The sequence below is a fragment of the Pyxicephalus adspersus genome, chromosome 5, assembly GCF_032062135.1.
Source record: "Pyxicephalus adspersus chromosome 5, UCB_Pads_2.0, whole genome shotgun sequence".
In the NCBI taxonomy this organism is placed as follows: Eukaryota; Metazoa; Chordata; class Amphibia; order Anura; family Pyxicephalidae; genus Pyxicephalus; species Pyxicephalus adspersus.
The window spans coordinates 20100940-20127099 of record NC_092862.1 but is presented as its reverse complement, the minus strand read 5'-3'; the positions used below and the strand labels follow the sequence as shown (position 1 = coordinate 20127099).

At 39.8% G+C, this 26160-nt stretch overlaps 1 protein-coding gene across 39 annotated transcripts in view; it reads left to right on the top strand.

Moving 5' to 3' along the window:
- The first annotated feature begins 2580 nt into the window (after positions 1 to 2580).
- Positions 2581 to 26160, top strand: part of RIMS2 (regulating synaptic membrane exocytosis 2) — a 384644-nt gene continuing 361064 nt past the window's right edge. For 27 of the 39 annotated variants that reach the window (XM_072410779.1, XM_072410769.1, XM_072410774.1 and 24 more), the window contains exon 1: positions 2581 to 2971. In XM_072410779.1, coding sequence (XP_072266880.1) covers positions 2748 to 2971 — 224 coding nt within the window. In that variant the 5' untranslated portion in view covers positions 2581 to 2747. The remainder of the gene's footprint in view (positions 2972 to 26160) is intronic. The other 12 variants (XM_072410788.1, XM_072410800.1, XM_072410799.1 and 9 more) reach the window with 2 other exon arrangements.

Below are 26160 nucleotides of genomic sequence, written 5' to 3'. Positions count from 1 at the left end.
ATGAAAACCTGTGACGCTTTTGGAACAGAAATCTAGAAATCAGTGTAACGCTCAGGTGGTTAAAATTCTCTATTTAAAGTACACCAATGGAAAGTGTTGTCACAAAAGAGGTAGAAGAAAAAATCAAAAATATACAATACATTTTAAAAGAGATAATACCAGTAGCTTCCATAACACGGAGAGGTACCACAGTACCGGAGTAAAGGAGATTGAACCAAACAGCGGGGTTGGGGATATTGGTAAGAGATTGCCCTATTGTGGAAACAATACCCCAAAAGGGTAACTGTAAATGTACCATAAGAAACCATGAGGAAGGGGAGGTAAGGTATAGGGGGTAAACATGTCCACAGATGAAAAAATAGGAGAAAAGCCATGGCGAGAGAGATAAAAAAAGGGGATTCATTTATTTATTTTAAAGTTTCGTGGTTGCATGGTTCTGAGGTGCCCTTACATTCCCATTAATAGGGATAAAATTACAACACACAAAGCTGTAAATAAAATAAGACAAATAAAATAAATATATTCTTATGCCACATTCTAAATGAATATTAACTTAAACCATGTTTACAGTACCCTGGCACCTTGATTTGCTCCATGATTAGTTATGTCTTGGCACATCATTTACTTGGGTTTAGTTTTAACTTGGCACATCAACTTGCTCCATCTTTAGCTGTACCCTGGCACTTTGACTTTTCCAATACTTGGTATGCCCTGGCACACTGACATGTCCCATGCTTAGTAATTTCTTGGTACATTGATTTGCTCTATGAGTAGCTGTCCTTGGCACATTGACTTGCTCCATATGTAGCTGTGCCCTGGCACAAAGATTTTCTCCATATTTTTTTAGCATATTAAACTTGCGCCTGGCTTAGCTGTGCCCAGGCACATTGACAAATTTTATGCTTAGCTATGCCCTGCCAGATGTATTTGCTTCATAATAAGCTGTTCCCTGATACATTGACTTGTTTCAGGTTTAGCTGTGTCCTGGGCACCTTGACTTTCTCTATACTTTACTGTGCCCTGGTACATAGATGTGCTCCTTGTTTAGCTGTGCCCTAACACATTTACTTTCCCTATGCCTTAATTTGCCCTGGCACATTGGGTTTCTTTATGTTTAGCTGTACACTTGCACCTTGTCTTCCCCAAAAGAAGACATGTCCCATGCTTAGCAGTACCCGGGCACATTAATGTACTCCATGATTAGCTATGCCCCTGGCACATTTACTTGTTTCAGGTTTAGCTGTATCCTGACACTTTGACCTTTCACATGCTTTGCTATGCCTTGGCACACTGACATACTACATGCCTTGTTGTGCCCTGGCACACTGACATGACCTATACTTAGCAATACCCTGGCACATAGATATACTTTATGTTTAGTTGTGCCCTGGCAGACTCACTTGTTTTAGGTTTAGCTGTACCCTGGCACCTTTATTTTCCCAATAAATTGCTGTGCACTGGCACACTGACATGCCCCATACTTAGCAGTGCCCTGGCACATAAATACACTGCATGTTCAGCTGTTCCCTGGCACACTCACTTGTTTCAGGTTTAGCTGTACCCGGACACCTTAATTTTCCAAATACTTGGATATGCCTTGGTACATTGATTTGCTCCAAATTGTCTGTGCCCTGGCAAACTGACCTGTCCCCATGTTTGTTATGTCACATTGAGTTGCTCACAGCAAAGCGTGGGGACAAGTCAGTGTGCCAGGGCCCAGCAAAGAATAGAGCAACCCAATGTGCCATAGCAAACTATGGGAACAAATCAGTGTGCCAGGGCAAAGCATAGAGCAACCCAATGTGCCATAGCAAAGCATACAGACCCACATTTGTCTGTGCCCTGGTACACTGCCTTGTCCCCATAGTTTGCTATGGCACATTGGGTTGCTCTATGCTTTGCTGTACCCTTGCACCTTGACTTCCCCAATACTTTGCTATGCTCTGCCACACTGACATGCCCTAAACTTAGCAGTGCCCTGGCACATAGATTTACTCCATGTTCGACTGTTCCCCTGGCACATTTACTTGTTTCAGGTTTAGCTGTACAAATACTTGGATATGCCCTGGTACATTGGTTTGACCCACATTTGTCTGTGCCCTGGCACACTGCCTTTCCCCTATGCGTTGCTATGGCACATTGGGTTGCTCTATGTTTAGCTGGGCCCTGGCACACACCCCATGCGTTGCTATGGCACATTGGGTTGCTGTATGCCGTGCCCTGGCAGCAGTGTGTTGGTGATAATCTGGCCCCCAGTGTCCTTACATGTGCCCATCTCTAGTAGGAGCCATCTGGTCAGCAGTGAGTCTCCGGAAGTGGATGTGTCTCCATTCACCTCCTCCCCTTCCACCTAGCTGTGACCAACGCATGCTCAGCCTCCTCCTCCTCCCCCATCTCTCTCCAGCTGCTGCTGCTGCCTGTCACCCATCGCCTCTCTCAGCACCCTAAGCTGACGATCAGGGACACCTTGCACCGTCTGTGGGGTGCAGGGGGGAGGGGGGAACTATCCACCCTGGGGGGAGTTGGGGGTAAGAGGGGCTCCCATAGGCTGCAATGTCCCTCCATCGGATGGATCACTCTTTTATTTCTGGCATTATGTGTCTCACCAATTCCTAGCTTCATCCAGGGGCAGCTCTGCAATTTTTATTTTTGTATTATTATTTTGTATTATTCTTTTTTATCCCCCTCCATCCCTTTTCTCCATGTCGATCTGTGATTTAAAGTCTTGCTGCAGATCCGTGTGATTTATGTTCTATGTCTCAGCACCGAGCTGCTTGAGGTTCAGTCTTTGCTCATCCACCATCATGTCTGCTCCTGCGGGGCCCAGGGGCGGCCCTCAGCCTCCTGCACCCACACCCTGCACCCCAGAGATGCCCGACCTCAGCCACCTGACCGAGGATGAGAGGAAGACCATCCTGGCTGTCATGGACCGGCAGAAGAAGGAAGAGGAGAAGGAGCAGTCTGTACTCAAGTAAGCATGTCTTCCTTCTATTGCTACAGCCAGGGCTGCAATGTATGACAGGCTCCTCCTGCACTCCAATCTAATGATGTGATCAACCCACCCTCACCTACAATCATCAGTGATCCCCATCCTCATCCCTATCCCCATCCCCATCCCCAGCTCCTTCCTCCATCTAATGATCAATACAAAAGGCCAGCTGCTAGGTTCTGCTTTATTTGGAGCTATATTCATGTGATCAAAGCACCCCTCCCTCCATTTTTTTATTTAGGGCCCCCAGTGCTGTGATTACCTATGGATGTTGCTGGATGTGTTGCTGATCATCCAGAGATGTTACTTTGTATCCATTCCTTCTCCTCCTCCAGCCTATAGATGGATACAAAATAACATCATGGCTGCATGTAGGGTCCATGATGGCATTGGATAAACTCTTTGTGACCATTAGATTGGGGGGCCCAAAGCACTGTGATTACTATGAATATTGCTGGATATGTTGCTGATCATCCAGAGATGTTACTTTGTATCCATTCCTTCTCCTCCAGCCTATCAATGGATAAAAAATAATATCATGGCTGCATGTAGGGTCCATGATGGCATTGGATAAACTCTTTGTGACCATTAAAACTATCACTATAAACTATAGATAGATTAGGGGCCCCAGAGCCTCAGTGATTACTATGGGTGTTGCTGGATGTGTTGCTGATCAGAGATGTTACTTTGTATCCATTCCATCTCCAGCCTATGAATGGATACATAATACCTTAATGGCTGCATGTAGGGTCCAAGATGGCATTGGATAAAACTCAATGTGACCAATAAAAAACTATCACTAGTTCCCCAGAGCGCTGTGATTACCTATGGATGTTGCTGGATGTGTTGCTGATCATTCAGGAGATGTTACTTTGTATCCATTCCTTCTCCTCCTCCTGCCTATGAAAACATCATGGCTGCATGTAGGGTCCAAGATGGCATTGGATAAACTCTTTGTGACCATTAAAACTGTAAACTATTGATAGTTTGGGTTAATTGTGTTTCTCTTCTGTATTGTTATATATTTATACATCCATCAATAAAAATTATTAAAAAAATAAAAAGATTAGGGGCCCCAGGGTGATGTGATTTTTTATGGATGTTGCTGGATACATGTGTTGCTGCTTATCTGGAGATATTGCTTTATATCCATGCTCCCACTGGATACAAAATAACACCATGGCTGCATGTAGGGTTCATGATGGCATTGGATAAACTTTTTGTGATTATTAAAATTATTACTTTAAATTATAGATAGATTTGGGACCCCAGAGTGCTGTGATTGCCTATGGATGTTGCTGGATGTGTTGCTGATCATCCAGAGATGTTACTTTGTATCCATTCTGTCTCCTCTCCCTCCTTCCTATGAATGGATACAAAATAACATCATGGCTGCATGTAGGGACCAGGATGGCATTGGATAAAATTCTTTGTGAACATTAAAACTATTACTATAAACTATAGATAGATTAGGGGGCTCAGGGTAATGTGATTTTCTATGGATGTTGCTGGATACATGTGTTGCTGATCATCTGTAGAGAGGTTACTTTGTATCCATGCCTCCTCTTCCTGCCTATAGATGGATACAAAAAACCATCATGGCAGCATTCCATGGTGGCATTGGATACATCAATAGGGGTACCTCGAGCAATTTCTGCCTCTCAGGTCAGTTTATGTGACACCAATGATTGTTTTGGCTATCTGTAAGGGTGACATTCTTCCCACTGGCCAGCAGTGTAAGGGGCATTCCTCTCATTGATCACCATGCTTATATACTGTGAGCTGTGTATATAGTAATTATAGCAGAGTTTCCCTAAGACCTGAAAGTTATTTCAAAGGTTCCACCATGGTAAAAAGGTCATGAAAGACACGTGTTGGATCCAAAAGGAGCCTTATTATTCCACACAATGGGTTGATGTAAAATCTAAGCATTGTGTGTTATTAACATTTACCTCTATTTTTTCGTTAGTCATTACAGTTTTTAAATGTTTTTTGTCCTTCATTCATCTCAGTGTAGTTTCATGCTTTCCAGGGGCGGCAGTATGTCATTGCTGTAGACTTGTTCTTGATGGTGACAATGATGACTTATTCTTTTTCTAAAAGTAATAGCGGGGCTTCTTGTAGCTCTGAATGGAAGAATATGTGGCAGAGTGACAACAGGTTTAATTTAAAATGGGGTCCTGGAAATGGAGGCCACAAAAGCCCCACATTTCAGCTTCCTGCACCCCACAATTTTGGGGCCTTGAAGAAGGTGGGGACTTTGGTTAGTTGCCCATTTTGCTTTACCCCAAAACTGGGGCTGGCTTTAGGCTGACAAACCTGTGCGGAGGCCTAGTATACAGAGGTTCTGGGTGACATAGCAGCTGCCATCTTTCTTTATACACGTGCCCAGTGATCTTTCCTGGGATGGCGCAGATGGAAGGATTCTGAATCCATAGACGGCCTCTAGCTATGTTACAGGGGATGGATACCGGGATGGATACGTTGTATTAGTGGCACTGCCAATTCAGCACCATGGAGCTGTCCACCAATACAGCTGCTGCTCCCAGCCTGAAATCTGTGAGGTCTGATATCAAAGTCCATTTGTGTGTCAGCTAACGTGCGGAGAATGGAATAAAGCACCCGCAACGGGGTCAGAATATGGGGAAATTTAGTACAAAGGGACCTAATATAATAAATGTGCAACAGTTCAGTTTTGTGTCACTATAAAACACCATAAATTCCATGTGCTTACTATGGTTATCAGGGGATTTGTTATATACAGATATTGTAAATGCATTTTAAACTTTATACTCTAATTTCTTATATGTAACCTTTTTTTTTATTTTTTATGTTACATTTTTTATGTAACTAGTCCCAGATAGCTTGATGATTCCCATTAGGCATATTTGACAAGCAGATAGTTTTGTGCCTTATTTTTACTTACAGTTATAAATAAGTTTTTACTGATGATTTATATTGTTGGTAAAAAAAAGTGAATCACTGCTGTAGATTAGTGGATCAGAAATGTAACTGTTGGCAATGGAGCACTTTTGTAAGTTATTGTTGGGTTTGCAGCCAAAATGAATTTCTTGACAATACAATGGGCCTGATTTATTAAACCTCTCCAAGACTGGAGAAGATAGACTATGATGAATTCATTGAATGAATCTGGGTGATCCAGGAACACTGGAATGTATTTCTTATTATTTGCAAAATCTTTTCAATCATTGACAGCTTCCTGATCATGGGTCCTCTTCCTTTTGCCCTCTTTCAGTTGGCTACCCATTCATGCTGCCCAATAGATGGGTGTGTGGTGCAAAAACAAGTGGAGCAAGCTGTGGTTACTAATATGGGTTTTGAGGAAAAAGGTTTTTTTTGTAAGAGTGCCTATATATTTGAAAACATGTCTAAAGAATTTGAGCAATTAAAAAATATAAGTAAAAGTTTGCGTGTATCATGTTCCTCTCAGTACCTAACTTCTTAAAATGTATTGATCCCCTCATTTCTACGGAACTGGTGTTGAACATTGAATCTTTGGATCTTGATTGTCCTTCACTAATTAGTACTTATAAAAATAGCACATGTGGAAGTCGCCTTTATCCAGCATTTTCTACTCTCCTTGTTGGTATGTTCTGTCCTATTGGTTCTCTTGGTCTTTTTCGATGTAGGCCTTCATTCTTTTGATTTTGGGTATTAGTAACTTTTTCAGAAGTGAGCTGAGTCTGTAGTCCTTCAACAGCCACAGATAAGCATATCAAACTATTTTTATGGCCCCCATTCTGCATAATTTTTGCCTCCCCTAAATACTATTGCAAAATCCTGTTTTCCTTGGTCACCCTTACAATGGCTCCCCATTTGCAGTGGTTGGGTGGTGGCAGTGGTTTGGTCTGTAATGGCAGTTGTGGCATCACTTTGTGGTATCACTAATGACCCAAAGACTTCCACTTTCCATTGCATTGGTAAACAACTTAGAGATGCTCCTTGCAGTACAAGAGTCGATTAGGATGATGTATGCTAACAACTCGGAAGTTGCAGGTGTACGAGGTGCCACCATGTCATCCTGTTACTCATCTCCTTTAATGTACAACAGGCTGGACAAGCAGTGGCTATGTGTTGTCACCCTACTTTAGAAAGAGCCACTGAATCTCCATGGTTTGCATACATAATGTTCAGGTTTACAAACACCTTAGGAGCTTTGGGTTTGTTTCAGCCTTTTCGGGTTCTGTATGGTTCAATGGTAGTATATGGTGGAACTGATAATGTGTCTATATGGCCAATTTGTTTTCATTTCTCCTTTTACTTTCTCCACCACTATTCTTTTTTTCTCTCTCGTCTTCTTTCTTCTCTCTTATTACTTTATCTCACTTTCCTTCTTCCTCTCTCTCTTCTTTTGATAGCTGAGACTGCCTTGAAGTGTAGGTCTATCCTCATATTGTGGTGTAGGCACCTATAATTCTGGAGAGGTACACATCCTAGTTGGTTTTATTGTCTATTGATGTATTGGTTATTGATCTGATGATTAATTAGTTTTGCCCAGGAAAAAGGAGGCACCAGATAAAATCATCAAGGTTTCAGATGATAAAATTATAATTTATAAAATTCTTCCCATTTATATTTCATTCTTTTCCATCCATTTAAGTGTTATAGCAAGAGGCATTGATGTTTGCTGAGGGAATGGTTTGCTGCTAGGAAATCTCAAGTGTTTTGAACCCAACAGGATTTGAAGTAAGAGCCGGCGATGCAGTTGTGGTTGGAGAACTCGGCAGGCCTCATAGACCGCAGCCTCAGTAACACTAAACCTTGTGTTTCAGAGATGGAGGAAGGGAAAGTGGAGCTTTCGCCCATAGTAATAAATCATATGATAACCCGCAGCAGATAAAAAACTGTTGGAGCCTTTTAAATCACAGATCAGCCATGGCACAATTTAGTCAATGGCTTCTGATCACTAAGACAAATATCTGTAAGTGTGCTGGGGGACCATTGAAGAATACTGATCATTAGGTGATTGGTTTTATTTCTTATCACTTATACTTATGACTTATAGTATAAAGTATAAGTGATAAGAAATAAAACCAATCACCTAGTGATCATTCATAAGTTTAGTTTTTTTTTTTTAGCTGATTCGTCAACACCACATGTTTCATTATGTAATTTTAATTAATGATTAATCTTTGTTTGCTATCCTTTGTACCTCCATTGGTCACTAGTCAGTACGTATGTAAGGATTTATCTATATGGCAGAATATGAGCAATGGGTGTAACAATGAAAGGCTTCTAACTTCCTCACTGATGTTGTTACTAATTTTGCAGCCATTCTGCATGGGAAATAGGGGGCAAGTCAATGTATGCAGAACTGACCTTTGTTATTTACTTCTCCTAAGCCAGAATGACTCCAATTATTCCACAGTAACTCCTTAGTGTATGGGAGTTTCTAAAGCAGTCAGTGATCTCTATGAATGTTGCAGGTTACTGCATACATTGCTCATTATCATGCAATATTCCAGTCAATACACAACATTGAAATACATAAATCTACAGTATAAATTCAATATTTGGAAAGCTGTTTAACACCCGGTAATACCTGATTTGTAAATACAATATTTTCAGGAAAAAATAAATTGCAAGTAAATGTCAGCTTAACCCAAGAAAGGACAGTAGAAAAAAATTGGTATTATTTAAAAAAAAATACATAAAACAGAGTAACAAAAGCATTTGGACAAATCTAGAAGATTTAACATACCTTATCCAACAATAAACTTTCCTACAGTACCAAAAACTACATCGCACATAAATATTCAAAAGATTTTGGTATAAGTTGCATTGATGGCAGGTTTGATAAAGTAAAATGTCATACAATACAATAATGTATTTATATAAAAAGTTACATAAGTAAAAAAAAACCTTTGTAAGTTTTTTTAAAGTTGTGAAATGTCGAGGGAGAACTTTTGTAAAAGAAGGGCTTTAAATCTCCTTCTTCAGGTGTCCATGTCACTGTTTCAGTGATATGGACACTTCCCATTGGTACATCAACAACAAGAGGAATGGTTGGTGGTGGGGAAAAGATTGCAGTCCTGGACCACACAGTCTTCATTCCTAAAAGAAGTGATCATTAGGTACGTGTGATGGTGGAGGTTGTTTTGGGAAAAAAAAAAACAATGGAGAATGGGTAGGTGTCCAAATTTCCATAAAACTGGGCTTTCATGGAGGTTGCTGTGGCTAAGGCCAGATAGACAATTCTATACAGACAAGATATTCAATTGACTTGTACAAGTAAATTCAAGTGCTCAGAGATGAAAATTGGCTTATACCACTGCTCTGTATGTCAGCCTAGATATGCACCTTATTAAAATTAGATTGATTGAACCTGGTAAGATAGTCAATGAACTTGATCTACAGGAATCTTTTAAGAAGATTTGGGCTGGTGGCCAGTTAATGCTTCGTGGGAGTATTACAGCTTTAGTAACTTTTCCTGGCTCGTGTTTTGTGTCATCTGCTCTGCTCATTCCTCGTATTTATTCCCAGGATTCTAACACAATGATATACATTTCCGTTTTTTTTAATAACCCAGAAACTGATTAGTTTTGTAGAGATAATATTACAAAATTTGCACTTTTATGATTATTTTCTTTGACACATTTTATATTTCAGGGCAGGATAAATACAAGGAACCATATGGTTGTTTCATGTACAAAACTGCTAACTTCCCTGTCATTCATTTTTCTGTCACTTAATGCTCATGTTTATTGACAACTAGATTATGTTTGCCCACTTGTTATACTTGGGATAAATCGTGTAGTTATAGTATTTGTACTGACAGATACATAGACACCATACTACTGCAAGGTAGTTTGTAAAGTTTTTAAAATCCTTTGCAGGAGGCATGTGTGTTACATGTGATTGTCTTTCACTTAATAGTGGCTACAGACAACTGCCTTGGTGCAGTTATTCGAATGCTGGAGATACTGGTGGGAGTGCAATGCTGGAACAGAGAGAGCAATATTTCCTTTTGGCCCCAAAGAGGTTTGTGTGCCACCATTTCTCTATTGCAGGAGACTTATGGCTATGAATGCAGAGCATACGTATGGCAGATTCACCTCTCCTCTGCTCTAATGATGACGGCTCTGGGCATCAGTTGCTCATCTCTCCTCCATTGCCATCTTCTCCAGGGGTTTGAAGACGGGTGGCAGAGCTCTTACTTGAGATTGGGCGCCTTTCTTCAGAGCTACACAAAGAGATCTACTACCTTTTCCTGGCTCTGAATAAAATATTTTACCTGTCAGGGCCCATAAATTAAAGAAAGTAGTGGATCTCCTCTGCCAGCTCCATTTAGTGGCTGGTGAAGTTACACTCATATTGAACTGCTGAAGGTCTGATGGGAATTTAGGAAATTGATGTAAAAAGAATATGACATAAAGAGGGGCTACGGTGTAAAATGTGGTGCCTGATGTACAATGTGTCTCTGATGGAGAGAAAGTTCTGATGGTGCTTGGAATTCCTGATGTGAAAGAGAGTGTTCTAAATAGTAGGGGCTTTGTGCAAAGGACCGGTCCCATAGATCAGTATCTATAAGACTATCAGTGACATTGCAGAGTTTCTGTGGAATGGGGGAGCCCAGATCTAAATTCTACACACATGTGATCTTCTCCACCACATCTTTTAGGTCCCCCGTCAGACCTCTTCATGTACTGATGGTGTAACTCTTGCAAAAAGTGCCCAGGACATTGTCACATTATTACATTATCTCAGTCATCCATTTCTTTTCTCACCACATCCATGAAATATTGGGATTGATCTGGGGGGATAACTCTATACACCATGCGGTGTACATAGAAATATAAAAAAACTGCTCGGAGTCAGAAGATAAGGTTTTCTGGCAAAAGCAACCTAATGTCCCTCCTGGCAAAAAAATAATCACATTTTTTTTGTTTTTTTTCGTGTTTTTAATTCAGCTTTAAAGAGGCAACATGGTGGCTTAGTTTTTTAGCACTTTTGTCATAGTCTAACAATACTACACTAAATACTACATAGCTTGGCAAGGTGCATTTGGGATGCCAAAAAGATTGATTAGCAGCCCAGCGCATCAATGCAATTGTGTTGCATTTTTGCATAGTGGGAATGAGTCCTGTTGCACCTCGGGGTTTAGATATTTGGGTTGTATTTGGGTTTAGATACTGGCGTTTTTGCCGGAAAACACATCACAAAGATGCAATTGACACAAATCACTTTTGCTTGTCAAAATGCCACATAACCCTACTAACTAGCAAGGAATCAGTGACATCTCACTAGTTTGACTGGTAAGAGAACAATGCCCTAGGTGAAGCCAAGCTCTTGTCCATCTTGTTGATAAGGAGTTGCCAGCAATATGGCCCCAAGTGTCAAAAAGTTCAGTAGTCCCTCTTTGTTGCAGGGGCAATAGCTGAAAATGAGAAGACGGATGCAGAACAGTTACGTCATTAGACAGCCAGTGCAGCCAACAAACGTCAGTAGATATTGGCCAGGTCAGGCACAAACAAATAGGGACCAGGGTTCAGTCAGATAAATGAAGCATAGACAACAATAGCAGAGGTAACAGGCCACGGAAAGGAAAGTACAAAACCTGGGTTTAAACATAATCCAAACAATACACATATCTAGTAAAGGGTATGATCAATCAGGAAAAAGTCAGGCACAAATAGACAGACAAACCTGCTGATCATATGCAGGCTTAAATTTCCTGCCTCCCGTTAAAGTGCACTAAAAAGATCAGGTGTGCACAGCAGATATTTAACCCGCAGTGCCGAGTAACAGCTACAGATGGTGAAGGTTTAAGGTGAACTGTTACACCAAGAGAGACTGATGAGTTGAGCTGGAACTCATTGACCTGCAGGATGGCACACCTGGTAATCTCAGAATACCTGGTTAATATGGCGAAAGGGGAGGTGCAGAGAGGCTCCGGACAGGCCAACATTACCACCCATATTAATGATTCAGGGTTACCTGGAGTGCTCTTTTAAGAGATCACAGATTAAAAGGCAGTAGAAAACAATATTAGATGCATATTGATATATGTATTATATTTGTATATTTTCACCATGCTCTGTGCAAACAGATCCTGTTCTGATCCCATAATTCAGCAGCCTGAAGCGATTTTATTGAAGAGCTTTTTATTTCATTAATTGTGCACCTCCCTTCCAAATATTGACAAAGTAAACAGAAGCGGCAGGCTGGGCACAGCAAACATCTGGTGCCATGAGTGGAATATGTAGAGCTAAATGGGTCATTGTCTGTTTCTGGTGTGATCATGATGCTGGTGAGTTTATAAAAACCAGCACGACATATTTGTGTAATATACCCCTTGGCTTCAAAAACAGCTAAATACCAAAAATTATACAAGTTCTAATGTGCTCGCTTTTATTTTCTGTGCACCAAGGCGAGCATTCTCAGGAAACAGTTGCATGGTCGTGCCTTGAGTATAATTAAAGGGGAACCCTAAGTTAAGGTTTAAAATATAATAAAGGCCTCCAACAAAAAATAGATACATAAAGACAAAAAACACATAAAGACAAAAAACATATCACATTTAGTTTTAGATGCTTGTACAGTGAAGCCTGCTACGGATTTCTATTTTGTTTCCATTTTGTGAACTTCAACTATATATTAGGCTGTGTTCCAAACTTCTTTATTAAAAAAACTTCCTCCATTGACTGTCTGACACCACTTATCCTAATCGGTAATGCTGAGACAGCGGTATTAGTTGTCGTGACTGTGCAGACCATACCGCTATTGAGTTTATTACATAACAAATGATGATGATCCTAAGAATAGCATCACTGTTAATGTGCATGTGAGGGTGTATTTTAAGTCTGCTATTCTAAGACCTCACAATGCTTTTTTTATAGTCTCATTATGATTACAGTATGTTCTCGTGCCATTTTGTTATCAATATTATCAGACACGACCTGTTCCAAACCGCTCCTCTGTATAATGATGTTGGATATGCTGATATCAGTTACATTAATTCTGTTAAAGGTGCACTCCAGTCAGACAGGACATATTTGCATTCTGAGAGGACACAGACTTCTTGATAAATGGCTGTAATGGTTATCTTGGCTTTCATCTTCTATCTCTGGCTGTGCCATTTGCTAAATCCATACAGTTGTCGGTATTTGTTTTCCTGAATGGATCTGAGGCTAAGCTTGTGAAAATACTGGTTCCCTGGTTTTGTGTTCCGGCCCATCTATAGAGGAGGTTGCAATTCAAACCAGGAGCTGGGTTACTGAATCTGGCAGTGATGGATTATATTAAATAGAATACTGAAAAGGAGCAGATTTCTGCACTTCAGATTTTAGCATAGCCCCAATGAGCCTGGTTTAATAAAGAGGATACACTTTCATCAGTGAAGCCGGGTGATCCAGCAAACATGGAATTGATCTGGTCCAGGATTCAAAACATTTAGTAGCAAATAGCAAATTACTTTGAGAAAATCCATTCCAGGTTTGCTGGATCATCCAGCTTCACTGATGAAAGTGTATCCTCTCCAGGCTTGGAGAGCTTTAATAAATCAGGCCCAATGACTCCAGCATAAAAGCAGCACTAATTGATTTTATTATCCTAACAATGCTAACCTAGCATCAGTGTCCAAGCTGTTTCCTATTTCCTCCATTATGTTATCTGCATTAAGCTGCGTACACATGTGCAATAGTTATCGGTGGAAACGTACGATTGACAACCGTTCGTCTGATAACCGTTAACAAAAAAAAGTGCACAATGGCGCCGATGAACGAGGATTGTAGCCGGAAACAAACAACCGTCCCGGTGGATCTGATTGGGCGACGTTCATTAGCTATCTATTTTGTGTGCGGGCATTCAGTGATCATGGATTGTTCTGTGATACACTTTACATGTCACTTCCTGCATCATTCAAACGATCGTATCTAGCGCATGCACATTATTGGTGGATTATATTGAACCAACGTATCGTTACAGCATGTACAGAATTGTGCACAATATGATCATTCAAAATATTCGTGCATAATCGTTAGTTGTTTGTTTTCTAACGACAATTATTGCATGTGTGTACCTAGCTTAATTCTGCACATCCTGCAACTAAAATCTGCAGCGTTGCAACCATTCTGCTTTAAGAAAATGTTGACTAACTTCTGATTAAGAGAACCTGCTCAACAGGCAAATATTGGCTAAACATCCATCCATTTTAACCCAAAACTTTCCCAGTGAATAAATGATGAAAAAAGCTCAAGATGAAGCTGTGTTCATTACCAACCATATATCAGAATGATCTAGCAGAGATATAGGCAGCTAAAGTTACGTTCAAATCTTTACTTTTCTTGTTGTCCTTCCCCTGTACACGATTGTATTCTGAGATTCCTTATTGGTTCTTAAGTGATATATCTGGTCCTCTTAGATTGTAAGCTCTTCGGTGCAGGGTCCTTTCCTCCTTCTGTATCACTGTCTGTATTTGTCTGTCATTTGCAACCCCTATTTAATGTACAGCGCTGTGTAATATGTTGGCGCTATATAAAATTGTTTATTAATAATATTATTATTATTATTAATAATAATAATAATAATAATAATAATGAAAATAATAATAGTAATGAGTAATTGGTAGTTTTAGGTGATAGAAGATGATGAGTGCATGCTCAATGTGTACAAAAAGGTCTACAGTTTGCATTTAACTTCAGCTGTCTTTGTCTTTTTTGGTGTTGCTTAGAAAGACTTATACTAGCTTAGATTTCTGGGCAGGTATAAAAGAAACCTTGTTCTTTCTAAAGTTCATTTGTAATAAATTCTAGTAATTCTATACACACCTTCCAATAATATGCTTGTTCCAGGTGAGTGAAGAAAATGTTATGAAGTCTGGACTAGCACTTAATACCATGGACTTCTCTTTTATATCTAACTCTGAAATGTTCAGTAGGTACCATATTGATCTTATAGTCAAGGGACAGCTGTATGGGGTGGGGGAGCAACTAGACAATTTCCCACTTTCTCCAATGGCAGAATGGCATAGAATTCAGCAAACTGGAACTTTCTGCTTCTAGGACCCCCATTCCCTATTGCCCAGGGCACCATTTTTCATTGTTAAACTTGCAGTATTGGAGTCCTATGTTCAGTTCCCAATATTGATACCATTCGTAGCGGTGTTTATATGTTGTCTTCTGTGTATAAAGGTTTCTTCTCCCAATCTGAAATCACAATAGTAGTTTAATTGGCTTCTGGCCACAGTGTCTGTAGACTGCGTGTGAATATGAATGATGTTGTGTGATTTATTCTCCTAATGCTGCATAGTATGCTGTCAATAAATTCAGAAAATGAATAGAATATTTTTATCAAGGATGCATTTTGTGAGTGCATCCAAAATATCAATCAATGCATTTTATAGTACCGAAATATTTCAGTACCATGGACAGGGATTCCATAGAGAGAAATACAGAGGAGGTTTATGAATCTGGCTGCTTCGTTCAGGCTAATGGAGAACCGGAGTACCCATACATTGCAGTCAGTGGGCTATATGTACTTCATATTATTCATGCTCACACTATAAAAAAAATAACATAATAATGATTATTAATAGTATACAGACATTTAAAGACTACCCTGTGTGCAGTACAAAGAGAATAATTGAAATGCAAGACACAGTAACCAAATTATAAGGGTTATATGTGCACAGTGACAACATTTCTGTGGAGTAACAATAAAACATAATTTTTAGCAAGGTTCTCACATTTCTTAATTACATGTACAGATAAATCTAAATTTAAAGTCTAAATATGAGCATTTGCTTACTGCCTGCAGATTTTACATAGGGTAGAAGAGTAAGCGATGATTGTTCTGCATTGTAAAACTATTCTAAACTTTATAGTCAGTGACAACCATCCATCTCTGGGAGGAATCATTGTTGACAGCATAGCTTTGCCAAGATTCAGACCTTGTATGTCTTAATTCTGTGTTGTTCTTCCGTTCTGCCTACGAAAGGGGATTTGGGGTTCCACAGTCACACTACTATAGCATTGCATAGCGCTGGATATAACGAAAGAGAAACATGATTTATAGAGCTCAGATTTCACCCTTTTTGAGGAAGATGTTCTCATCATATTGTAATGTATTGTGTGTTCAAGGGATGAAGTCCTTTTTACCAGTACCCTAGGCTAAAATTAGCAATTAACCTCTGAGTGTGGGGATAGCCCCATTGATATAGTTTTGTAACTGAGAGTTAGGTTTTAAATTTTAGCAATTAAGATAATTGAATGAATCGCTTCTCGTGATAGCCAAAGTAAAAAAGTATTAGAATAGGATATGACTCCCAATTGTTAAAGAAGAACCAAACTGGAAACTGTGAGGTCCCACAAGTCGCCAATATTGCACATTGCCTCCCTAAGACGGATTAATTGCTAACCATGCCTTGCTCTGCACTGTGCCTCTGTACGAAGGGGGCTATTTTGGTATTGGTGGAGCTTTTCTTTCTCGTATAAGAACTCCCCTCCTTGTGGTTTTGTCTTTCTGACCTGCCCACGCTGAGATTATAACAAATACTAAAACATTGGTATAGATTGATTTCCCCGGTGAGAACCTTGCCTAACCTACAGGAAGCCATAATCAAATCAAGATGGTGACACCCAGAGATGAGAAACCCATATCTCATATGATGGATTGGAAGAATATTTTGGAATTATTTGAATGCACAAATAAGCCTATTCTAGGTTATGAATCTAATATTTACCAGTGGCAATAAATTACATGTCAAAATCGTTTTAAACATCCAACTTGCAATGTATGCTTACTGGTCCTTTAAGAATTGTTTAGTCTTCTAGTCTGTCTGGCTGTATTCCTATCACTACATCTGTGCCAATTCAGTAGCACACATCTGCATATTTATCAGGTAAAAGGGTTGAATAAATTCAGCATAATTTACACCCAGACACAAAAGCAGCGTACAGCAGTTTAGACCTATTATTTATCACTTTTTTCCCACCTGTCAGGTTATTCATGTCATGCTGTCTGTGTCTCATTTTCTCTTTAACAGGCTGCAAGAGTATCGTACGTTCACCTTGTAAGTCCCCTTCATCTTGTGGCTGGTCATATAATTGTAGGCCCAACATTGTGCCACACAGGTCCTAGATGAGAGTTACCCTAAATTGTAACACATAGGCCATAGGGAAGGGATGTTTAGCCACAATGGACCTCACATTTTGGTCCTGGCTGGGTTTGGCCAAACACATGAGCCACATGAAGCTGGTAAAGCCGACTCAACACTAATCCCTATAGGTCTTGGCCAAGGCTGGCTCAATACAATGCCACATACACCTTGGCTGGGACTGAACAACTAAAAGCTACATAACCATTTGGCAAGGGGTACGTCACATTGTGATACATAGACTTTGACTGAGGTTGAGCCAACATTGAGCCATATTGGCCAGACTAAGGTTACCCCAGCATTGTGCCACATAGGCTCTCGGGAAGTGTCACTAAGCATAAATCCTGACAGTGAATGGCCCATAACTAATCCACATAAGCCCTAGGTTCAAACATTTTAGAAAGAAAAAGGTTTACTGTATGATGACATTCCCACCACTATGTTCCATAGAACTGTGATGTAGGCAGGCAGAGACAAATAGTGGAACACTATGTTACAGAGATCTAGCCATGGTCATTTGTAACCATGAGATTGATTTGCTGACCATGTACTTCTTTTTCACAAACCAGTGACTAGAAGGTCCACCGTCATTAAACTTTTTGACTTTCCAAGCTTCAAAAGGAAATCCAAAACTCAACCACATGAGCTGTATTTACAGTTTGGCCAGTTTTGAATTTCAAGGCACCAATCATTATTTTCAAATTGCCAAATAAAAAATGAAATCTGTGAATTGCTGTTGATTACTGTGGAGGCTTACCACGCTCAATCCCACTGTGTCGTTCAAGTTCACATTTGACTCACTGAAAAATTTCTTTCTCATCAGTTATTAGCCAAAAGTGCTCGGTCTCGAGATATGTGAATATGCCGAGTCCAGAGTAAAGCTACGTACACATGCTAGATAAAGGTTGGTCGAGTCAAACAGTTGTGCCGTCTTTGGCAAAAATCTAGTATGTGTACAGTGATCCTCTAACTCTGTTGGTGGATTTATGAATGACCGAGTAGGGGTGACCACTATACTTTCCAATGGAAGAGGACACAGCTTGGTTTCGCTCCCTTATCTGATCCTCTCTATAGAACAGAATAGGGCTGTGTTACAGTGCTTGTTCATTCTCATCTCACTATAAACGTTCATGAAAGATTGTTTGCAGCCACAGAAATCTGATGTCTATCTGGTGTCTGTACACAGCTTAAAACTTGCTAACAAATGATCAGCTGAGGATCCCAAAACGAAGGCCATTTGTTTATTAGTTATATAAGATGTCGGATGAAGCTGTCGGTTCTCTCACCTTCCATTGGGCCAGCTGTACTATTGGGCACAATAGTTGCAGAGACAACCGGCCAGCTTTTTTTATATTAGCAGGGATAAAGATATATCATGTATTTCTATTTACACAGCGTCAGCACATTCTAAACCATGACAGATCCAGTAAAACAAGAACATATTCTTTGTTATAAGGACGATCATAGCAGAGAGTGGTGTTGTTTTGTGCAAATCCTGCGTGCCTACAGGACCCAATGATAAAAATTTAGGGCTGCCTGTCATTTCTGCTTAATATATGGTCCAACCTGCAGGCTAGTAGCTGAGAAGAGACTCATACAAAGATAATGCAATAGCCGAGTTCGATTCAGAGGTGAACTAAGTTAATACTCTAAATTTGACATGTGACATTTCCGGCCCTATCACTATTGTATTACAGAATAAAAATATGCATGGTATATAATGCATGTACATTATTACTTAACAGATGTGACCAATGAACACGTTATTTTTGGTATAGCTAAACCGGTTTTAGAAGTTTTATACCCTAAGGCATTGTGTATCATAAACAATTGCATTTTATAAATTTAAGCATTGTAAGTGCCAGAATTTAGGAACAATCCTTCATATCAGCCTTTCTCAACCTTTTTAATTTTCAGGTCTCAAGGAACCTCTGCGAAAACCAGTTTATTGGAGTCATTGGGGGAACAAAATCTCTTAAATTGTTGAGCGGTGGAAATAATGCTCATCTTAAATGGTGGCTAGAATAACACCTAATGAACTAAAAACATTGATAGACTCACATAACTGTCTCTACCAAGTGGTGATAGCCTCAGAACTTGAAGCAGACATCATCAAATGAGAGGTCAATCTACTTTGAGGTTTCATGGAACCCTGGTTGAGAATGGCTGCTCTATGTTATACTGCATGCACAATGAGTTCAGGGTTAGTGCAGGATGTACATTGAATCCCAGGTTCTCTTTAAAACATGTCGTCTTGTTAATTTTAATGTGTTATCTGATCAGATCAGTGACGGTGTGTTTGAAAGAGATCTGTTGTCCTGCAGGATGATGACTTCTTTAAACCCAAACCACAATCAAACAGCTATATTTCAAATAATTTAACCTGCGACCAAGACCAGTAATATCAAGTCAAGCTGATTGATATTGCAAATAGCAATATTCAGCAGCCAATTAGAATTCACAATATTGATCTCATGGCTCTGCAGTGATGAAAGGTAACATTTAGGTCTTTGTCAAGATCATAGCATTTAGTTTGGTACAACAATATGTATCATAAATAATTCCATATTTTTTACTTCCAATTCTGTGTTGCAGTATAGTACTGGTAAGCTCTTGCATATTCTTCGCAGTCAATTTCTGTCTGCATGTAACCTGGGGAAGGTTTTATAGCTTTTTTAAGGAGAGTGACAACAAAAGACCATGCCCATGGAATGGGTGTTGGCACCACTTCTGCTATCTCCCGTGTAACTGCATATAATACGGTGACAATTCAGGAGAGTGAGACAGAAATGAAGCATTGTCACCCTATAACAGGGAATACCTGAAGAAGGACTTTCATAGCAGGATCACCAAGTATTATTTTTAAGAAAACTGCAAATTAGAAAATAGTAAAAATGATTTCTGCACTGAAAGTGGAAAATGTCACTATTAGGTCCCCCCACCCTTCCTGTTTTACAAAAAGTACGGAAGATTTACATACCCTTTCCATGTTCCAGGGCTCAGTCTAACACCAATGGTCCCCTTCAGGAAGAATGACTAATTATGTGTAAACCCAGTCTGTCGGCTGTCACAACCCTTGGGGGTGCACCAACTTTATCATCTGGGACATGATATGTATTACATAAGCGCCACTTACTCCAGGAAATTCTTCCACAATTGTGGCAGAAAAAAGGTGGGAGCTCGTAGGACATCACCGGACTAGTTAGGAGACTTCAGAATGACACTGTAAATTCCATATCCTTAGCATGATCCAAAAAATATAAAAAAAAAAAGACCTGGAAGTTCCTCGGGGGGACAGGGGTGGTCAATTTTACTCCACATTAGGTACATTAGGTAGATTTTGTAATTGGATTAAAATCGCCTTTTACAATAATACCTGCTTGAAGTAAGGATATACAACCTGCTTGGTCACACAATGTGGTCCTTATTTATTACCCTAGGTGTTTATTCAGACTTTGAGCTATAGTCTGCACCAACATTTTTAAATTAACTGTATATTAGAGCATTAAATAGGTCAAGAATACATTTGGTGGTCTTTGTCCAGTTTGGTAATCATGACCACGTTTGTTAGGCTTCCAGTTACTTGCATGCATAGAATGACAACATTTGCACAAAAGGTTAAGAATGTAACTGGTCTGTGTTTTAGAGCTTTGATAGCGTAGTGGAGTTCTATGTGTTTATTTGCCGAGCTACAAAAAAGATATTCAGGCTGTGAAGTAGAGGAACCATAACAAAATATTTGGCTACAAGACCGGGGTTAAAAGTTTGCATTGCCAAGTATAGTTGAATTTATTGTGACAAACCTAAGTAAAGAAATATAGAATGTTTCCCATTGTTGTACTCACACGTTAATGACCCTACAAGTACAGAAGAAAAACTTGTGTATCTGCCAGAAACGCACTTGCATCCTAATTTCCTGAAAAGTTGTCTTTGGCTAAACAATGGAATACCTCCCTCGTTCTCATCTCAACAACCTAGAGACTAAGACATAGTACAGTCGTCTGATGGACGTTGGAGAATTGTTGCTGGAAATGATATTTTGTGATTGTTTCAGATGGCTGATGAGTGGGTGAGTGCCGCACACACATGTTCTATACAGTGGGGAGGGGGAGGACGAGCAACCAGCACCCTGCTGTGTTCTCCTCCATAGGAGTGAACAGCAGTTGTTTGCAATTGGTCATTCATCAGTCCGCCATGGTGAATTGATGAATGACATTGGGGGCCACTGTACACTGTTTGTTTCAGTAGACTGTTATCTAATGTGTGTATACTTTTAGGCCAAGCTCAGAAAGAGCAGTTATCTGCTCTTCTATACTCACTTTCGACTATGTTGGGAGCAATGTTGTTTTTCTGAAGTATTTTGAGTAACATCATTCAGTCAGTTTAGACACAAATACTCCTGAGCAGGCATTATGCATTCTCCAATCACTCACAGTATTGAGTTTTAGAAACAGATTGGGGTTATGCCCAGGGTGGCTTTTAGGGTAGGATAGACTGTGCAATTGCCCAGGGTCTCATATTCTGCAGGACCCTTTACAGAATGTCAGGAAGTGCAGACCTTGAATATTCTACATTTGGGGCTTTCATTTCCTATTTGCCAGGGTCCTATCATCTCCAGGACCCTGATTCACAGAATGGCAGTGGTGCAGACCTGGATTGTTGTGGACCTTCATTTTATATGTCTTGTTTTTTAATGCAGTCATTCAGATTTTAAGAGTTCTTAAGAGAGTTCTTAAAGCGTAAGTAAACCCAAAACCAACCCAAAACAAAAAAAAAATTACACTTACCTTCAATCCTGCTGAACACTCTATCCAATGGGAGGTTTCTTCCATCGGGTCCTGTGCCGTCTCGGTATCTGTCTTCAGGCCAGCACAGAGGGAGTGCTCTTCTTTTGTGTTCTTCTTCCTACATCACCCAATTTTGCACTGCGTGAGATTAACAATTTTTTCCCTATTGATGAAAGGGCTTCTTTTGTGCATGCCTGACCATCCCGAAGCAGCCAAGAGCCTCTCAGAATGGGTGACGTAGGTATCCCAGGAGGCCTAGACCACCACCACCTAGACCAGTGGTCGCCAACCCTTTTTGGTCCCGCGGACCACTAAAATTACGGCTCCTGACCGCACATGCACGGGGAGCCGCGTGTCACTCAAAGGGGGAGAAACCTCCCCCAGATTGATGTCATCATGACATACCCCCACCCACTCTCCCATCGCAGATCCTACAATGGGAGGGTGGATGGGTTGTGTCCAGGGACACAGCCCGCCCACCTCCCTGAGCCTAGGAACTGTACGGAGGACGTGGTCTGCGGCTCTGGCCGGTGCGTCACCCCAGCAGCCAGAGTGCACCTGTTGGTGACCGCTGGCCTAGACCGAGATCGAGAATTAAAGGGGCAGTGCTGTACTTTTTTTTTTTTTTAAAGGGTGTGGCAATTAAAAAAAAACACTATCAAAATTTTTACTTTAAATAAATGGATTGTCTACCCTTTTATGTGAAGTGAAAATTTTAAATTTAAGTACTCGTAATTTATTTGCAACTGACAATGCAACACAGAAAGGCTGCCTGCGCTGTTAATTATCAACAAGTTTGCTTTAAGGCTGCTTACACCAGAATGTGCAACAGATTCAACAAACCAAGTCAAGGTTTATCCTCATACAGTTACTGTCGGCAGCCTACCATTGACAGTGTTGTCAGGCTGCTTTGCCATACGCTTATGCATTTGCTAATCAGTTGTGATGGCATTGCCAGGTGTGAGTCAGATACCTAGTGACGGCTATGTTTCCTAAATTAACGTACTTATTGTTCCCATATTAAACCGGGGAGGCAGTGGGTGGTGATTGCATGAATGGATGAGAGAGTCACTTCAGAACCAAACACATCAGAGCCGTCCCAATGGAATAAGGTGATATTGGTGTTATGACAAGCCATGTAAACAGGGCTAGATGTGTACCCCACCTCCATGCTTTCATGGTATCCAACCCTGTGACCACAATTGCACTGCATTGACACAGCTCTGGACATCCTCTGTGATAAAAATAGATACCCTTGATTTAATTGTTTAATTCATTTCCTAATACACAAGAAAAGATACACAAAATATAAGAAAGGTAGAAAAGGTAAATACTAGCAAAAAGGCCTAAAAACACTTTTTTTATCAGTTATACACCCATTAAAAATAATTAAAGCAACAAGCAGATATAAAGGCACAAAGGGCAATATTTATACCTAGTAAAAAAACATGTATTTTTCAATAGAACCACAATCTGTCTTTATAGAAGACTTTAATGATTTATTAAATCTCTCCAAGACTAGAGAGGATAGGCCATTTTGGAGTTCCAGTCTTAGAGAGCTTTGATAAATCAGAACTACTGTTCTGCTTTATGATATCATACTTGTCAAAAAGTGGATAAATGTGAAATTTACACTGCACTGCCATGGCTCAAAAACATTTTAGAACGATAGACTGCTCAAAAATTATATAGTAGTCTTAGATGTTATGTTTTTGATAAGCTCTTCTGGGCAGGGTCATCTCCTCCTCCTGAGTCACTGTCTGTATCTGTCGGTCATTTGCAACCCCTATTTAATGTACAGCGCTGTGTAATATGTTGACGCTATATAAATACTGTTTATTAATAATATTAATAATAATAATAATAATAATAATATTGATAATAATATGGAGACCTCTCCACCATTATTCCAATATTGGTTTATAGTTGTCTGGGCATTTTCTATTTTCTTGTACACTTTCAGCTCCTTGTATTGCAGTTTCTATATTATAAAAAATATTACTGGCCCATATGGAAATGCAAATATCCTATAATGGCTGAGAAAGGTGCACTGGTCACATACAGGCAGCAGGTTTTAAAAGAAGGCTTCTACAGGTACCTAATCATTTCAAACTTGCCTAACCAACTTCTGTATCCTAAAACCCTCACTACTTCCCACCACTCCATATCCCCCCTCCTATTGTCTGATACTTCCTCCACCTCCTAGATTGCAAGCTCTTTGGGGCAGGGTCCTCTTCTCCTCCTGTCTCACTGTCTGTATCTGTTTGTCAAATGCAACCCCTATCTAATGTACAGCGCTGCGTAATATGTTGGCGCTATATGAATCCTGTTTAATAATAATAATCAAGTCTTCATATATTATGATAGTATTCAGCTGGATCAATTTCAAGGTCAAATCTCTGGTTTGCTCTATCTATTCATTACTATGAGCCCAATAGAGCTCTATTGACCAACAGTAAGGTTCTAAAGAAGCCTGGACAAAGCTTGATTTTCTATGCTGAGGTCAAGATTTGCATAACAGAGCACCTTAGTTTATGGTGTTTTAGGACTATTTCAACCCCCTGGAGGGAAACACAAATGTGCAGCAATATGCTTTGAAAATCTGCTATCGTTTAAATAGGTTTAATGGTGTGACACGTTTACTTTAAGCAAACTGTCTACACAAGAATGACCAATATTTACACATGGCAATATTCTTTTATGAAACAACTAACCGACAAATGGAACAGTGAGTCACTTCTCAGATTTCCGAGACACTCGGTTGGAAGAAAACAGCAGCGTGTGCTTGGGAAACTGATATTAGCAGTTTAATGAAGGACAATGAAGTGCGCCAAACATCTCTTAGAAAACTCACACATCAGTGGACTTTTGTTATAATGTAACACACGATTCCCGTTACCTCTATTGTGTGGCTGACACTCTCCCACAGTTGCCAGGCGTCCCCAAGATCCAGGAATGGTGCCTGAAAATGGCCCTGATTTTTAAATTTGATGAAATGTATTCTATTTTTTTATGCATGTTTTGTTTTATAACATACCAATATGTTAAAAATTTTATTTTATAATTAGGAACCCTACAAACTGATTTACCTGCCATAGGATATGTAATTCTCTGCATCACCCTGTCTGATGGCACAACCAGAATTACAAGTCTATTGCATCAGCAGCAACTCACCAATACCTGCAGATTGGGCTATGGAGGAGCAGCTGTGTACTAAGGAGTCATTCCTCTGCTCACTTCTGATGTTAGAGCGTTCCTTACAGGCACGTAAAGTAATGTCTGTTTTAGCATAGGGGAAACTGGGCAATTGCCCAGGCCCCTCGACTTCCCTAGTTCTCTAATTTGGCCTGTTTTTTTAAAGCTCTTCAAGGCTGGAGAGGATACATTTTCATCAGTGAAGCTGGGTGATCCAGCAAACCTGGAATGAATTTGGTCCAGGATTCAATACATTTGCTGGCAAATAGCAAATGACTTTGAAGAAATCCATTCCAGGTTTGCTGGATCACCCAGCTTCACTGATGAAAATGTATCCTCTCCAGCCTTGAAGAGCTTTAATAAATCAGGCCCATTGAGAGAGTGTGAGGGATACAGAAAACTGGAATGCTGTGCTTTTGGCCACCACTTCCATATTTGCCCAGGGCTCCATTTAGTCTAAAACAATTCTTGCGTACAGTAGTGCCTCCCTGCCTTCTGATCTTTTCCTCTTTCAGTCCTATTGTGTAAGGGGTTACAAGGGGATGATATATTAATCCAATCACAAAAACCTCCTAAATGGTTTAATATTGTATTGAAATTTTAAAGTTTTCTTTTTTAACAATTTGCAGTGTTCATTCAAATAATACCCAATAATCCTGCTATAAAGGTTCTTGTTCACACACCACCTGTTATAGGATGACAACACTCCTGTCCCTGTTTCTGTGTTGTCACACTTCTGATGGAGATTATTACATTAAGAGAGAGCATGGAGGTAGACAAAAAGTGTCTCTCTAGCAATAGAAAAAGTAACCCTTCTTCTTTCCCAATCATTAACAGCAAAGACATAATACTAATCATGATTCAATCATTAATAAATCTCTAATGCTGCTGGAAAGTGACATTTGATGACCAACAGGGGTTACTAAACTCTGCATTGAATAACCAAGATCAAATAGAAATAATTACCTAATATAACTATGAGAGCTGGATAAAAATATTATATATATATTTATATTTATATAAATATATATATATATATAATCATTAATAAATCTCTAATGCTGCTGGAAAGT